The 18,207-nt window shown below is 40.8% G+C and overlaps 1 protein-coding gene across 1 annotated transcript in view; it reads right to left on the reverse strand.

The window, feature by feature from the left end:
* Ser (Serrate) overlaps positions 1–18,207 on the reverse strand; it is a 499,400-nt gene that overhangs the window by 125,081 nt on the left and 356,112 nt on the right. Inside the window, exons 5-6 of the mRNA XM_067140991.2 lie at positions 17,379–17,439; positions 3,221–3,354 (exon numbers count right to left, since the gene is read on the reverse strand). Coding sequence (XP_066997092.2) covers positions 3,221–3,354; positions 17,379–17,439 — 195 coding nt within the window. The remainder of the gene's footprint in view (positions 1–3,220; positions 3,355–17,378; positions 17,440–18,207) is intronic.

The following is an 18,207-nucleotide window of genomic DNA, read 5'->3' on the forward strand; positions in this document are numbered from 1 at the left end:
GCTCATACCTCAGTCACTTTCATATTTTCAAAGCCAAGGATACGATACAATACAATACAATACAATACAATACAATACAATACAATACAATACAATACAATACAATCAATACAATCAAAGACAGATCTATGAAAGTAACAAAATTGCTCTAGCCTATACCAGCAGACATAGTGCACTGTAAACACTAGGTCCTGCCAGCAAAGGCATGATTTTAAAATTATATGTTCACTAAACGTTGTACATACGAATTGGTGTTCAAGTACGTAACAAATGGAGATGCTGTTCGGTGGCAAGTTGGTCTTTATCGAACGATAATTATGGTTTCATTATTTTCTATTAAGGTAATCGGCTGTATTTCTCTAGAGAGAGTACTTTTATAGAAGTATCTTCTGCCGTTTACGTGCTGTCTTTTGCGTAAAGAGCGTCTGGTACTGCAGACAGCTTCTCAGTGTTCCTGGCTGGTTGCACTGCAAGTGGATTGGCCGGTTTTCATTCACATTTTTATTTCTTTATTTCCCTACCTTCTCTCTAATTTAGAATCACGATCGTGATATCCCAATAATAAGGAGTAGTGGCTATGAATTATCAGAATGTACATGGCTCTTCACGAAATGAAATTGTGCAGTAAAGTACACTCTTAAACCTGACACTGAGGTTGAAATTTGTTGAGATTACTCCCAATCCTTTCAATTTTAATCCAAGAAAAGTGGTCTCGAGAATTCTATGCAGCATTTAAAACAGTGTTCCAATCCATTTCGTTACGATGTTCAGTAAATACAAATAAAAATGCGGTTCGTGAGTTTGACCTTTTGTCAAGCGGCGGCCGATATTGGCAGGGCTGCAGGGCAGATCTTTGCAGAGCTACTCCACTTAGTCATGTGTTGCCAGCATAATTACGCTTCGAGCCTCTACTACGTTGTTTATCTTCAACGCTATTCGTTTTACCTTATATGCGTAGCCATCCCATCCATCACAGTTCATGTCTCCATTTTAATTCCTGAGTCATTACGTGGTGGGTATTTCCTTGAGTTCGTTTTCAATAAATATTTCAGAGTTTTCTTCCCTTTCGTTTTCTCATAATACATGGATAAAGCGCGTAGAGAGTCTCATTGAATAGCATATCCAAATCTAGGCTACGATGAATTGTCGTATTTTACTGAAAATGAAAACCTACAACCTGTCTTCCAGTCATTGACCGGGTCAGGGATGTAATGAATGAAACATATATAGGCTGTTATTACAATGGGGTTGCCACTCCCAAGGTGATTTATTAATGAGTGATAAATGCTATGAGTCCGCCTCTGTGGTGTAGTGATTAGCGTGATTAGTTGCCAGCCCCGGAGGCCCGGGTTCGATTCCCGGCTCTGCTACGAAATTTAAAAAGTGGTACGAGGGCTGGAACGGGGTCCACTCAGCCTCGGGAGGTCAACTGAGTAGAGGTGGGTTCGATTCCCACCTCAGCCATCCTGGCAGTGGTTTTCCGTGGTTTCCCACTTCTCCTCCAGGCGAATGCCGGGATGGTACCTAACTTAAGGCCACGGCCGCTTCCTTCCCTCTTCCTTGCCTATCCCTTCCAATCTTCCCATCCCTCCACAAGGCCCCTGTTCAGCATAGCAAGTGAGGCCGCCTGGGCGAGGTACTGGTCATACTCCCCAGTTGGATCCCACGACCAAGAGTCTGAAGCTCCAGGACACTGCCCTTGAGGCGGTAGAGGTGTGATCCCTCGCTAAGTCCGAGGGAAAAACCGAACCTGGAGGGTAAACAGAAGATGATGATGATGATAAATGCTATGAAATGATAATGGAGAGTGTTGCTGGAATGAAATATGACAGGGAAAACCGGAGTACCCGGAGAAAAAACTGTCCCGCCTCCGCTTTGTCCAGCACAAATCTCACATGGAGTCACCGGGATTTGGAGAGTGTTGCTGGAATGAAATATGACAGGGAAAACCGGAGTACCCGGAGAAAAAACTGTCCCGCCTCCGCTTCGTCCAGCACAAATCTCACATGGAGTCACCGGGATTTGAACCACGGTATCCAGCGGTGAGAGGCCGACGCGCTGCCGTCTGAGCCACGGAGGCTCCTCGTATTTTACTAATAAGGTAAATTAAACTGCAACGCTGGTAATTGGAAAAGAACCGGGCGAGTTGGCCGTGCGCGTAGAGGCGCGCGGCTGTGAGCTTGCATCCGGGAGATAGTAGGTTCGAATCCCACTATCGGCAGCCCTGAAAATGGTTTTCCGTGGTTTCCCATTTTCACACCAGGCAAATGCTGGGGCTGTACCTTAATTAAGGCCACGGCCGCTTCCTTCCAACTCCTAGGCCTTTCCTATCCCATCGTCGCCATAAGACCTATCTGTGTCGGTGCGACGTAAAGCCCATAGCAAAAAAAAAAAAAAAATTGGAAAAGAACGTTGCAGGAGGTTGCAAGGAGGTGCAACACTTTCAAGACTAAAGTGATATCAGTTGGGAAGAAACTTAAAGGGGATTGAATGTCGAGGGAGAATATGAAACTGGAACAGGTGGACCAGTTCAAATATTTCAGATCTGTATTCTTCCACGATGGTGATATCTATAGTACCGGTAAGTGGAATTGAATCAAGGTATAGCAAAACTAATGCAGTGAGCTCGCAGTTACGATGAACAGTACTCTGTAAGTTACAAGTGAGCTATCGAACGAACATCGCTTTGTTCTCAGACCAATTTTACTGTATGGGAGTGAGAACAGGGTGGAGTAAGGATATCTCATTCATAAGGTAAGTTGGAAGTAACATACAGATAAAAATAGCGAGAATGATGGCTAGTTCAAATAGGTGGGAATAAAGATACAAGGGCACTCTCAAGGAGAAGATTACGGCTAAGTTGGGAATTAACTCAACATAAAAGCGTTGAGTACGAAGTGGCTTCGGTGGTGGTGAGGGCAATGGAGGAGGGCAGGTTACCTACGAGAATAATGGACTTGGTCATGGAGGGAAGGAACAGAAAGAGACCATGGAAACGATGGTTAGACGTTTATATTTTGCGAAAACTTCCGATCTCGTACGAATTATTCTCGACAAAATTGTCTCTCCGTAATGAAATCGCTTCGTTTATTCTCATGAACACCAGGCTGAGTGAGGAAATATCGTCCACTCAGAAAGGCTAGCTAAAGTAGATTGTTATGGAGGATCCATGATCTAGGATCCAAACTAGTTCATCTTTTAATAAGCATTGCGTACTTACCCTGGTCACAAAGGATGCCTCCCCAATTAGTATCACATATGCACTGCCAAGATGAGCCGTTGCAATAACCATGCTTACAGCCAGGGTAGGGCGTACACTGATCACAGAACTCCCCGCGCCAGCCAGGTCGACACCTGTAGTGATACCAGACTTGCCATTGGTGTGAATACAAATAATGTTACATTTACAGTGTTCTGCGAGAAAGATTGCTGAATTAATATGACATAAGTGACACAAGAAAACACTACAGGAATCTCTAGTGGCAATTCTGGGCTCAGAGTCTGCTCTCTACTCCATAATGCTGAGATGTTATCGCAAGTCTGAAGACTGCGATCAACACCTAGCTGAAAATAATTGCTATAACATACACTGCTACAGACACAATAATAACACATATTAACTGAAAAATCTTGGATGTATTTACAAGCCATAACACTGAGTGTTACACAGTAGAGTTAGTATAACAACTTCCATTTTAGAGTGGCACTCACGTAACAAATTTCCAAACTTATTTTGGGGTGGGTGACCAACTTGAATACTGTAAACAGAATCGTTTTTTAAAATATCTGACAAGGAAATCGAATGAAATAAATGGATGAAATAAATAATACTTATGTTTTACGCTAAGGAGCGAATACTGAAGTATATATTCTTTAACATACGGTATGTCATAATACACTCGGCCTTATCATTTGCTATTATTTATGTCATCCTGTTTCTCGTTAGTTATTTGAAGAGTCTACATTATTAGTTTAATGGTTTACTTCTGAAGACAGATTTGAAATAAATTAATCACCTATCCCAATTAGGCTGAAAATGCATCGCATATTGACTGAAAAGGTGAAGTTATTTAAGTAAAAACATTACCAAAATATGCATAGTGTATACTAACACTACTGAGGTCTTCCAACAGATCAGACGTGCTCTTTTGTGAAGATGTTGAACAACATACCTACTATTCAGCATGCTATTTGCGTTCAGGACTGGTTAACAAGGGATCTAACGGAATTATCCTCTCAAATTTACTGTTTATTTTAGTGGAACTTAGGGCATGGCCTAATGTAATTATACTCTTTAATTCTTTAGTAGGTACTCCAGCTTACGGACGAAAATGAGCTTTTTCCTGTTTCTCGCATTGATTTAGCAGTACGCTTCTTATTAAAATGGTAGAAGATAATATGTGTGTGTTCTTTCGACGTGAAGAGGACGTTGTTATCTTGTAACCGGACTTTGTTTCAGATTTCGATTTTAGGCCTCGTAAACCAAGTTATCATTCATCACCATTATTGTTTTTATAATATTTTTGAAAATCACTCTTCACATTCTTCTACAGAAAAAATAAGCGGTGATATCAAGCATTTATCAAGTTTTTCTTAAGGAACTACACACTTATCATCAAAAATGTAAAATCTCGTATCTCGTACGTCGCATCAAACTTGTACGATAAATCAGAGATCTGCACTGAAGGAAACAAACATATTTATGAGAATATATTGATCGAAGGGAAACAACTAAAAATAGTAAGTTATATTCTATTCGTGATCATTCACTGCGATGGTGCCCGGCTGCATGGCTAAATGGTTAGCGTGCTGACCTTTGGTCACATGGGTCCTGGGTTCGATTCCCGGCAGGGTTGGGAATTTTAACCATAGTTGGTTATTTCCCCTGGCACAGGAGCTGAGTGTATGTGTCATCTCCATCATCATTTCATCCTCATCACGATGCGCAGGTCGCCTACGGGTGTCTAATCAAAGACCTGCATCTGACGAGCCGAACTTGTCCTCGGACACTCCCGGCACTAAAAGCCATACGCCGTTTCGTTTCATTTTACTGCGATAGTAGAAGAGATTCCGAATGATGAGACTGGAGAGCAGATACAAATATGAGCATTTGAAGACGTTGCGATAATTCGGGCTATAAATTAGTCCGTCAGCGAGGTGGATGATGATATCTTTTGACGGGTATCGCCGTCCATCAAGTTTCGTGTTTGTCAACCTCATCAGCGTCGTCGTTGTTGTTGCTGTTTCACACTCGGGAATTGGGACACCTTTTTTCAACAACTTCTCTGCATGTCGGTGAATCTGAGTTGTTTAGTGTAATTATATGGGGGATGGATTGAATCTGATACCCCTGGACTTGAAGGAATCACCGGTATATGTTCGGAAAGAGAGTGAAAAATCGGAGAAAACATCTTGTTGATTTACAATGGAAACACCATACGGTGCGGTCTCCTATTTTCACAGAGTGAGGCAACTGCTCAACTATGAATTTGGGCAGCATTTTTTCTCTAGCGTGAAATTTTGAATAAAGTTAAATATGCAATAATGAATAAATGTATTAATCTCAATCAGAACCGGACTGGCTTTTCCATGTCATATGATACACAGATAACGCGGCGAAGTACTCAATACCAGAAGAGGTATCCATTTAAATGCAGTAATGTTAACTACCCATGATGCAATCATGTATGGACTTCCACAAGACATCAATAAAATACCGATTCTTATAGACACCTGAAGTATTTTACAGCGCTTAGCACATCTATAGCGGTATTTACAATGGCATTTTACACATCTTACAAATGGCCCGAAATACAGAAGTAAATGGTGTAGATATAAATTCCTTATGATAAAAGGACACGCCGGCATTAAATACACTGTAATGAGATAGTAGATCAACTGGCAAAGAAGAGCTCTTCAGATGGTATTTTCAATGCAACTGCCATACTCCACACGACTTTTCTATCAACACTGCGCTGTAAATCACGTAATACTTCGTCGAATTACCGAATTACACCCCAAAAGACCAAAGGACGTAAATATAACTTATATATTTTTGTTTGTTGCTTTACGTCGCACCGACACAGATAGGTCTTGTGGCGACGATGGGACAGGAGAGGCCTAGGAATGGGAAGGAAGTGGCCGTGGCATTAATTAAGGTAGAGCCTCAGCATTTGCCGCGTCTGAAAATGGGAAACCACGGAAAACTATCTTCAGGACTGCCAACAGTGGCGTTCGAACCCACTATCTCCCGGATGCAAGCTCACAGCGCGCGCCCTAACCGACAAAATAGACCTAGTTGGTGTCACAATACAACCATCTTTCTTATCCACAACGGAAATAGTTTTTTTATGCTATTTATTCGGGGCGTCAACCTAAGAAGATCTTTTGCCCCTATTTTGCACCATATGTTGTGAACCTGCGTGTATGTGGAAATGGCGGAAGTGTAAAGTGTTGAATGTGATGAAAGGAACATTAAGAACGACACAAACACTCAGTCCCCAGGCCAGGGATATTAATCATTTACAATCAAAAACCCCGGGGCCGGCGGGTGACAGGCGGACGCGTTACCCCCTACACCGCGGGGCCGGACTCGGGAATAGTTACTAACCACATCATCTTCAGTGAATCAACGGAGAGGATTCATCTATGTGCGATGAGGTCCGAGAGAAAAGTACCGACCAAAATCATGTGATACTTAGTCGTAATAAAGGCCATCAAGCGCAAAAGTGCCGTTTGGAAAACTCATCCGAATTCTTATCCCTTTTCCTGTAAGCACCACGTGTTTATTAAAGATATATGACGATAGTTTATACATCGAAAGAGCCCGTTAAAAGATCCAAGTGAGCTGGCTGCGAGATTCGGGCCAAGTAGCTGTTAGCTTGCGCTTCGGAAACGATAGGTTCAAACCCGAGTGTCGGCAGCTCTGAAGATGGTTTTCACGGTCGCTTCCTTCCTTCCTTCCTTCCCATCATCGCCATAAGACCTGTCTGAGCCGGTGCGAAGTAAAACCAGTAGCGAATAGCAAGTTTTTAAAATGATTAAATGGGAGATATGAAGCGGACACATCACAGTGCAAGTTTCCTTTCATGTAAAATAAAATGAAAAGTCTTTCTCCTTTGGGACTGTAAACCAAACAAACAAAACCAAACCTACTCGGGTTGAGGTGTGGACTTGCTCCTGTTTTACGGCCGGATACCCTTCACGACACCAACCATATGTGTAGGGATGTATTCACTATTGTGTGTTCTGTAGTGGTTGTAGTGTGATAAGCCGTGTATAAGTTATACGTAGTACAGTCATTAAGTTCTGAGACTGACCGCATGATGGCGCTGTGGTGCACTATAGCGTACAGTGACTCTATAGGCTATGTATGTACAGTGTGGCCAAGTCCAGTCCAACCGCCATGTAATAGCCAAGTACTCAATAGATGAAGGAGAGTAATATTATTATTGTTTCAATAAAGAATATACTAGTTCGATGTTTTAGGATGTTATTTATTTTGCTTGTGCCTTTCAGTATTATATTCAGAGTCTGACAACCTGACGTTAAGACGTCAAAATTCACGTCGGTAGGTGCAGAGTGGCTTGTTGTTCCATATGCTCTGTACTCTGACCGGCCAACCGAGCAGAGGCTTTACCGTGGCTCTACGCCCCTGCATTCGGGAGACGGTGCGTGTTAACCGCTCCCAATCGGTAGACGATCTCGCAGCAGCAATAGGGTTCAGCCATGGTACTTGCAACATAATTCTGACGGAGAACCTCAACATGTCTCGTGTTATCCAGCACAATGTGCCACGAATCCTGTCGCAAGACCAACGTGATGATCGCATGACGATTTGTGGTGACTTCATCAGTAGTGCTGACAATGATCCGACGTTTCTCATCAACCGGATAATAACCAGAGACGAAACATGGTGTTTCCTTTCAGTGGTGCTTCCAGCAGCTATACCAACGTTGGTAGACGTGCATAACGGCCAACGGCGACTATTTTGATGGTGGAAGTGGTTTTAAGTGGTTAGCGGCCAACGGCGACTATTTTGAGGGTGGATGTGGTTCTGTGGGTAGGTGTACGCCGTGTAATGCGTCATCGTGTGCAACATTCAAAGTCGTGTGGGTGCCTATCCTCCAGGAGTCAAGTCTCAGAACTTAATGACTGTACTACGTATGAAGAGACTACCAAGATACCCACGTTTCACTACGGTTTTAAACTGAAAAGTTTCAAAGTTTTACATATTAGAGAGTCCACTGTCAGCTGAGCCTGTAAAATACACTCTCAGTTCGTACGTCAAACGGTTTTTGGGGAATGATTATTTATTTTCTGATCTAACACTCATCTGAACCCCGCACGGAAGAATCTGAATGTTTTAAACCCTATCTTATTTTACGTTACGTTTCGTGCGATTTTACCGTCTAAGGACAAATAGCAGATTTTCACGATTATATTATTTTTCACAAATTCCCAAATATCCCCGAAAATATATGTTTTATCTAAAACCTGTAGATAACAAAAGTTACAGGAAAGGCCACTCCCGATCATTTATGTCTCATTCACTTTCACCGTACGAGATATCATCATGATGGATATATTCTCAAATTCAAGTTTTTGCGGCTATTCATCTCTTAAACGACGTGGTTTTAAGTGCCGCCTAGCGTCAAGTTGAGTTTTCCCATACATTATAATGATAACAATAACAGTCCGACTCCATGGCCGAATGGTCAACTTACTGCCCTTCGGTTCAGAGGGTCGCGGGTTCGATTCCCGGCCGGATGGGGTATTTTAATAGCTCGGGCTTGGGGACTGGGTGTTTTTGTTTGTCCCAACACTCTCCTCTTCATATTCAGACAACAGACCACACTACAAACCACCGCAGAATCACGCAATAGTTATTACATCCCTCCATAAAGGACTGGCGTCAGGAAGGGCATCCGGTCGTTAAACAGGGAAAACCCACATGTGTGACGCAGTTCGCACCCACAACACCACAGTTGTGGGAAGAGCGGTAGAAACAGAAGACGATAATGATAACAGTAATAACAATGTATTAGCAAAACCGATATAAGTATCCTCATAAAAAGAATTCAACCTCTTTATCAGTTCATTTTACAACCCCCACCCCTTAAACGTTTTTGAAGCAAAAAATATGTGTTACTTTATTTTTAAAATTGATTATTAAAAATGACAATTTTTACGTCTGTAATATGTTACGTTTTTGAAATATACTGTAGATATGCTCATTTTAAAAAGTCACCCCCTTTAACACTTCCCCTTAAGAGGATTTTCAGAAAACAAATTATGCGTGTTCCTTTACTTTTACAAGAGATTCCAAATACCAATTTTCACGCCTGTAACATCTTCAGTATTTGATATATACTGTAAGTATCCTCATAAAAAGAATTCAACACTTTCTTCACTTCTTTTCACCCACCCCACCCCCGTAAATGGATTTTCCGAAAACAAATACGTGTTCTTTAACTTTTAAAGGAGAGCCCAAATACAGATTTTCATGTCTGTAACATCTTCAGTATTTGAGATATAAGTATTCTCATAATATAATTCAACCCCTTTTTCAGTCCATTTACAACCCCCTTAAGTGAATTTTCCGAAAACAGAAGATACGTGTTTCTTTATTTTTAAATGAGATTCCAAACACAAATTTTCACGTCTATAATATAATCAGTTTTGTAGATAATTATTATTATAATTCCGTGTGGCTATTTCTAGCCGAGTGCAGCCCTTGTAAGGCAGACTCTCCGATGAGGGTGGGCGGCATCTGCCATGTGTAGGTAACTGCGTGTTATTGTGGTGGAGGATAGTGTTATGTGTGGTGTGTGAGTTGCAGGGATGTTGGGGATAGCACAAACACCCAGCCCCCGGGCCATTTGAATTAACCAATTAAGGTTAAAATCCCCGACCCAGCCGGGAATCGAACCTGGGACCCTCTGAACCGAAGGCCAGTACGCTGACCATTCAGCCAACGAGTCGGACAGTTTTGTAGATACCAGTATCCTAATAAAAACTTCAATCCCCCTTTTCAGTCGTTTTACCCCTCTCCATAAGTGTTTTTCCGAAAACAAACAAATACGTGTTACTTTATTTTTAAACGAGATTAAAAATACCAATTTTCACGTCCGTATTATGTTACGTTTTTGAGATATATTGTAGGTACACACAATTTAAAAATTCACCCCGTTTTTCACTCCTGTTTACCCCCTCTTCAGAAGATTTTCCAAAAACAAAAGAATACGTGTTTCTTTATTTTTGAAGGAGATACCAATTTTTACGATTGTAACATCTTCAGTTTTTGAGATATAAGTATCCTCTTAAAAGGTATTCAATCTTGCTTTCACCTTTTTCACCCCTCTTAAGAGTATTTTTCGAAAACAAAAAAATACATGTTTCCTTCTTTTTAAAGGAGATTCCAAACACCAATTTCCACGTCTTTAAACTGTAAAGTTTTTGAGATATGGGTACACTCATTTTAAAAATTCATCCCCATTTTCACGCCCTTACCGATGGAATATTCAAAAATCCTCCCTTAGTGAGCACCTACATTGTAATATAAATGTATCCTCAAAATTTAATTTCTTTATGTCCGGTAGTTTTGGCTCCGCGATCATGAATCAGTCAGTCAGTCAGCATACAGTCATTCTCATCTAGGTGCTTATCATTTTTATATTATTTATTTCATCCCTCGCACTATGTTATGTATGTCTTTAACTTCAATTTCTTATCAGTTATTGAAACAAAAATTGATGTTATCTAAATTAACTGAATTAAATAACATTACCTTATGGCGACGATGGGATAGGACAGAGCTAGAACAGGGAAGGAAATTCATTAAATGAAATCGACTGAAACGTCTAACACTGGAAAATATGGCAACTAAAGAAGCTTTATCCGGAATTGAAGTTATTACTTCCGTGCTACAATCCATCTCGTTACTTCATGGTCATGAGACAGTTCTATTGCTGATGAGTATTGTCAAGACAAGACAAACCGAGATATGGGCGACATAGGGGAGAGTCGGCCAAAACAGGGTATTTAATAAACAAAGTGGTATATGTCATGAACTTTATGTACTAAACTGTTAAGTTTTTAAAGACTAATTGTCTAATCTATCTACTAAAAATTGGCCACCATAGAGGTTTTCTAAATTTGTGTCAATTACCCCCGTTTTATCAGCCGAGTTAAATAAAACAGGGTACTAGATTATAGTGAAAATTACAAAATAGAAACTCCTTTTACAAGTATTGAAATTCACTTCATGTGCAAAAATCACATTTGTAAGGTTCCTCATCTTCAGCATCAATGCCGGCGCACTGTTCATGAGCCCATTCACAACACCTGTAACTTATAACACTTCACCCAGCCTTCCTCAGACTTAGAAATAGAGAAAAGGCATTACAATAAATACCAGCTGTGTTATTATCTTCTCCTTCCTCTTCTGACGATGTGTTATACTCCTGTACTTTTCCAGCTTTCTTTGCTTTCTTTTTCCCGACATTTGTGACTTCAGTAGGACTAGATCTGGTAGAATGTGGCTCCATTTGAAGTTTCCTTTTGGGAGTTGTCACCTTTTTCATTGAAGAAGTTTTCTTCCGTGTGATGTGAACTTGTCAGAATAAATGTATTTCCTCTGCTTCTAATGGAGTTTCCTTCCTTCCTTCCTTCCTTCCTTCCTTCCTTCCTTCCTTCCTTCCTTTCAGCTCTCGGCTTTGCCTTTATGTTTTACGGAGAGACTTTGAACGACGAAGTTGACGGCTTAGGCCTATGTGACTGGGAAGACCCTGATGTAGATGGAACAGCTGAAGTTGTAGGCTTAGGTCTATCTGACAGGGAAGACCTTGATGTAACCTAGTTGGAATAGATTCTTCTCCGTCTGATAACTCTGAAGCAAATCACGAAGACAGGACATCGCCTTTCTCCAATGGTGGGAGTGTTTAAACAGCAGTCTCAATCGATGCAGCTTTCATGAGTTCTGTGTCCCATACAATACTGCAACTAGACTGATCGTAATCACCCGTCCAGGATGAGACTGATGCCACTTTTCGAGTCGTTTGGGAGTCCTAATTACTCAGGGGGGTCATGAAGGCAACATCCAATGGTTGCATACGGTGGGTGCAGTGCGGTGGGAAGCGTACGGAATGATCAATGCTTTCTCTAGCCATATCAATAAGTTAAACATTTTTGTATGAGTTGAGTGACCATCCAGAAGCAAGAGAACGAGTTTCTCTGCAGATGGTTTTGAAAATTCAACGAAACTTTGAAACTACTTCAGGAAAATAGCTTTCAGCATCCGTTCACTAAGGTGATACTCTCCAGTAGATCCTGGCGGAAGATTATCCAGCAGCTCAGGCTTGGCTCTTTGTCCAAGGAACACCTGTGGACATAAGAATCCCCCAAACCCTCATACAGGCTTCAGCAGTCACTAAGATTCCTCTCACCGCATTAACCAACCCACTAACTTGGTCGTTTTCCTCTCAAGGCAAGCACTTTTGATTGCTTATAGGGACGGTTCTTATTCCCGTCTCATCCACATTGTAGACTACCTGCTGTGAAGATGTGGTATTTATAAAGATCAGGCAGAAAACCAAAGAATTGCTTTACGACATTACGGTTAAAGCCTATTGCTCTGGCAAGAGATCCTGGCTCATCAGAACGCAGGCTTAGTTCCGGATTCCTCTTTAAAAGCTAAAAGAACCAATATTTTCCTGCCATTTTCTTAGTCTTGTTTAAGTTATGTGGCAAGTTATTTTTCTCTGCCAATTCAAAAGCAAGACCTGATTAAGAGTCAATCCAAGCAATATGCATTCCATTAACAGGATATATTCAGCCAGTTTATTTTCCTGTTCCTGATTAAATACATACTTGTAGCAGTCTAGACCTGAAACAATAATAATCCCTCGGCATCATGTAAATGCCATGCTCGGTGACTTCAATGCTCGGGTTAGCAGGGAAAAGAAGCATAGAAAAACAAATCCACGACAACGCAGATTACAAACCACCCAGTCTTGATGAGATCAAGCAGATAATCACGGAGCTCAAAGATAATAAAGCACCAGGTGAAATACGTATTACATTCTATAGAAAATTCAACCTTAAAATAACGTCCATATATTTCAAAGTCCTCCCAAGGAAGAAGAAAACATGGGTCTCTCCTAACAAGATGCTAGGGGAGTTCCAGGTCGTCCATGGTGCAATAACAGCCCGAAATCGAAAAGAAATTATAAACGTCAAAGTAATTAAGAGCGCCAACATCGACTCAATCAGATATACCCAAATCGAGAGCGAGCAAGAAGCCCAGAATCAATACAGGCACTGCAGCAGAATGAAGTATCTCGAAAAGCTGTCAAACCTGGAGATAAATTTCTGGGAAGAGATTAGAGAATCTTTGATCAGAGCATCTGAAAGTTTGGGAAGCCCCCCAAGAAAACGTAAACACAGGTGGTGGAATGGAAACTGTGACGAAGCACTTGAAAGAGGATTAAAATCCTGGAAGCGGTAGAATTCCTATAAGACCGAGGAAAAATGGGAAGACTACAGCAATGGAAGGAAGGGAACAGCCAAGATCATAAGAGCCAAGAAGAGAAAATCTGACAGAAAAAGGGTGGAAAAGGTGGAAGAATTGTTTAGAAAGAATGACAGGATGTTTTACAGAACCTTTGAAGAAGAGCTGCAGGGATACTAACCACCAAGTCTTTTCTTCAAGCGAACAGATGGAAGTATAGTTACTAACAATAATCGGCAGACTATTTTAAAGCGCTGCTAAACTGCGAAGAACCTCTGGAAATACTAGATTACCCCAAACAAATCCACGGTAACGCAGATTCCAAACCACCAAGTCTTGATGAGATCAAGCACATAACCATGGAGCTCAAAGATAATAAAGCACCAGGTGAAGACGGCATTGACAGAAATGTTGAAGATCTGAGGAGAAATCCCTGCAGAAGGAATCCACCGCCTTATTGAAGACATACAGAAAACTGAAAAGATCCCGAGTGACTGGAAATGTGCGCTCATACACCCGCTCCATCAGGAAGGTAACCGAATTGACCCAGATAACTTAATTTTACAAGTTGCTTTACGTCTCACCGACACAGATGATAGGTCTTATGGCGACGATGGGACAGGAAAGGGCTAGGAGTGGGAAGAAAGCGCCCGAGCCTTAATTAGGGTACAGCATTTGCCTGGTGTGAAAATGGAAAACCACGGGAAACCATCTTCAGGGCTGCCGACTGTGGGGTTCGAACCCACTTTTTCCCGAATACTGGATACTGCCCGCACTTAAGCGACTGCAGCTATCGAGCTCGGTATCCGAACAACTACAGAGGGATCTCTCTACTTTGAATCGTCTATAAGATACTCTCTAAAGCCCTGATGAACAGAGTTGAAAATCAAGCTGATCGCCTCAGTGGAGAATACCAAGTTGGTTTCCAAAAAGGAAGGTCGTGCGTGGAACAGATATTCAACCTTAAAAGCATTCTGTGAACAAGAGCGATAAGGAGCCAGTACGCCGTGGACATCTTTGTTGACATACGACTCGACTGAAGACAAACCTTAGAGGAGTTTGGAATTGACAAGAAAACGAGAGAAATAACAACACCGGCACAAACCATTTCGAAAGTAAAGTTCTTAGGAGAAATGTCTGCTCCGTTTGAAATAACGACCGTAGTCATACAAGGAGACGGATTATCCCCGATCCTCTTTAACATTGCACTGGATCAAATAATGAAAACCTGGGAAGAAGCTCCGAAATTGGTAGGAATAAGTGGAATACACCTGGGGAAGAAAGGACAAAATCTAGAAATCAAGCTTTTGCAGATGACCTTGCCATCTTAGCCAAAAACCGAGAAGACGGTCAAAAGATGCTGGAGAGCCTGCATGTAATCGCCAAAAAGCGGGTCTTAAAGTCTCTTATGAGAAGGCGGAACATATGGAGTACAAGCACCAACGTGAGAGGCATATGGAGATAAAACAAGGGAAGATTATAAGGACAGAGAAGTTCAAATACCTGGGTGAATGTATTCAACTCAACGGACTGGAAAAAGAGGCGAATGAGGCATGAGCCGAAAAATTAGATCTGGCCTACAAGCTAACACAGAACAGGTATAACAAACGGACATTATCTTACAAGGCATTATTATAATTCGACATTATAATTCGGTAAAAAATAACGGAACGATTGTACTCTTCAGAATGTCTTACTTTAAATTTAAAAAGGGAAGCTGCAAGAACTCGAGAAAAAGGAAAGGAGATTCTGAGAAAAATTCTGGGACCGTAGAATACTACTGATGGGACTTGGAAGAAAAAGAGAAATGAGAAACTTTACAAGTACACTGAAAAGACCACGGACACAATGTGGAAACGAAGGCTGAAATTCTGCGGACACCGAGTACAAACGACTGACCAGAAAGATCTTCAGATACATCATGGGATTAAAAGCCACCTGCAAGCGAGTACAAGAGGTCAAGAGAGATGCGGAAGAAGTTGGAATTACACCAGAGATCATCCACAACAGAAGAAAGTTCAGAAGAAAAGTCGACAGTAAAATTATTTGAAGAGAAACCACTAAAAAGGATACCCAAACGGATCATTTCCGAAAAAAAAAAAATGAAATGGCGTATGGCTTTTAGTGCCGGGAGTGTCCGAGGACAAGTTCGGCTTGCCAGGTGCAGGTTTTTTTGAGCTGACTCCCGTAGGCGACCTGCGCGTCGTGATGAGGATGAAATGATGATGAAGACGACACATACACCCAGCCACCGTGCCAGCGGAATTAACCAATCATGGTTAAAATTCCCGACCCTGCCTGGAATCGAACCCGGGACCCCTGTGACCAAAGGCCAGCACGCTAACCATTTAGCCATGGAGCCGGACATTTCCGAAGAGAAGAGAAGAGAAGAGAAGAGGAGAGAAGAGAAGAGAAGAGAAGAGAAGAGAAGAGAAGAGAAGAGAAGAGAAGAGAAGAGAAGAGAAGAGAAGAGAAGCCTTAAGTTCTATGCGGTCCACAGTTGGCCAAGCATGGAAACAAAATAATAATAATAATAATAATAATAATAATAATAATAATAATAATAATAATAATAATAATAATAATAAAATCACTGATAGTTTTGTAGTGGAGACAACGTTTAATTTATATCATACTTACTGTACAGTCTTCAAAATAGTGTCCTGCATATATAAATACAGATTTCTCGATCGAATATTACAACACGATACTGCATAAATATATTTTTCCACTGACAGAACGCAAGCTTGCACTCGACAGATTGCAGTTGCTTTAGGAATGTTACTTTCTTTAGTCGATACCTTAATTTTTAGAGAGTTTGAAACACTTCCTCATCCTTTTTTTCTTAGATTAGTGTTACATAGTACTAATAATCTCATGATTTTATTCCGTAAAACCAGGATCACCTTCAACTCAGTACTGGAGTCCAGAACTGAACCTCATTGACCCAAGTATCCTAATCCTTCGCACAAGGAATTTAAAAATATCTACAATGCGGATAATTTTATCACGTGTATAATATTTAAATACGTAATCCAAATATATTTTTGAGTAAATGAGAATGACAGTTGCTACATTCGATTATATCCTAGACAAAATGAATTAGCTTACCTTTATTCAAATATATATAATAAAACACTCATAGTTCTGTAGTAGAGACAACGTTTAATTTATATCATACTTGCTGTACAGTCTTCAAAATAGTGTCTTGCATATATAAATACACATTTCACGATCGAATATTACATAATAATAATAATAATAATAATAATAATAATAATAATAATAATAATAATAATATATTGGCAGTTCAGTGCGGGACCAAGGGCTGTGCAAGGTGCGGTGCTCCCTTGTGGGTAAGACTTTACTCTCAATCACTTTACGACAAACAGATAAATTCGTGAGTACAACTCAGTGATCTCCCATAAAACTACTCCGAAAACAGCAAAGTTAGTTAATGGGACGTAAACTTATTATTATTATTATTATTATTATTATTATTATTATTATTATTATTATTATTATTATTATTATTATTATTATTATTATTATTATTGTTGCAAAATGGCACTGGACACAGCTTAATAAAACAGTTAAGAACTTACCAGATGTGATGCAGAATAGGGCGAGGATGTTGGGAAGATCAATAAAGTATGCATATAACTTACAATTTCCATTGATAAATAACGACACTGGAATTGTTATCGCTTTCCCAATGAAATGTTGCTATATTTGTAACATCGCGAGTAATATGATTGTGAATGACTTGCTTTAATTGTAAGCAAAGGGAGGGAACTTTGTTCCCAAGAGTCGAGCTGGTGACACTGATCATACAATTGTAAAGAAATAGTGAATACGTAAAACTTACTCGCAGCCTCCTGGTTGGTCGCACTTGCCGTGGATAGGATGACAACCCTTCTTACATTCAGCTGAAACAGAAAATGCACATCTTTAGAACAAACTTTAGGAGTCATGACAGGAGAAACTAACAGATCATCATTGATAGTGTAATCCTACAGACCAAGAGCTTAAGATCGGGTTATCGGAAGTGTTATAAGGATATTTATATTGTGAAAATCTAAACAGGCCAGCAGTCGAAGAGGTTCAAGGGACATTGAACACTTTCAAAGGTCTCCTATCCACAATCTAATTTATATTCAATATTTCGGCTCAGTTTTAAGCTCCATATGTCGACAGAACGTATTAATACTAACACGTAGATAGAAAAAGCGTCTTCCCTGCTGCCTGGAAACTTTAAGTATGTACATGTCTCACTTGACAGGCGCTGACTTGATCATAAACTCGTAAAATTCGTGTCGCCCAATCTCAAATGTTTCTATATTTTCGGTAGCAGATTTGTATCCGGCAGGAGCAGTCCTAATATTTTGGAAACTGTAGCAGTAACTACTTTGAACTGCACTGTAAAATATCTTGCATGACATCGGTAGAAATTAAATTCCATTAATTCAAAATCTGAGCCCGCCTCTGTGGTGTAGTGCTTAGCGTGGTTAGCTTCCACCCTCGGAGGCCCGGATTCCATTCCCAGCTCTGCCACGAAATTTGAAAAGTGGTACGAGGGCTGGAACGGGGTGCACTTAGTCTCGAGAGGTCAACTAAGTAGAGGTGAGTTCGATTCCCACCTCAGCCACCCTCGAAGTGGTTTTCCGTGGTTTCCAACTTCTCCTCCAGGCAAATGC

The sequence above is a fragment of the Anabrus simplex genome, chromosome 2, assembly GCF_040414725.1.
Source record: "Anabrus simplex isolate iqAnaSimp1 chromosome 2, ASM4041472v1, whole genome shotgun sequence".
In the NCBI taxonomy this organism is placed as follows: Eukaryota; Metazoa; Arthropoda; class Insecta; order Orthoptera; family Tettigoniidae; genus Anabrus; species Anabrus simplex.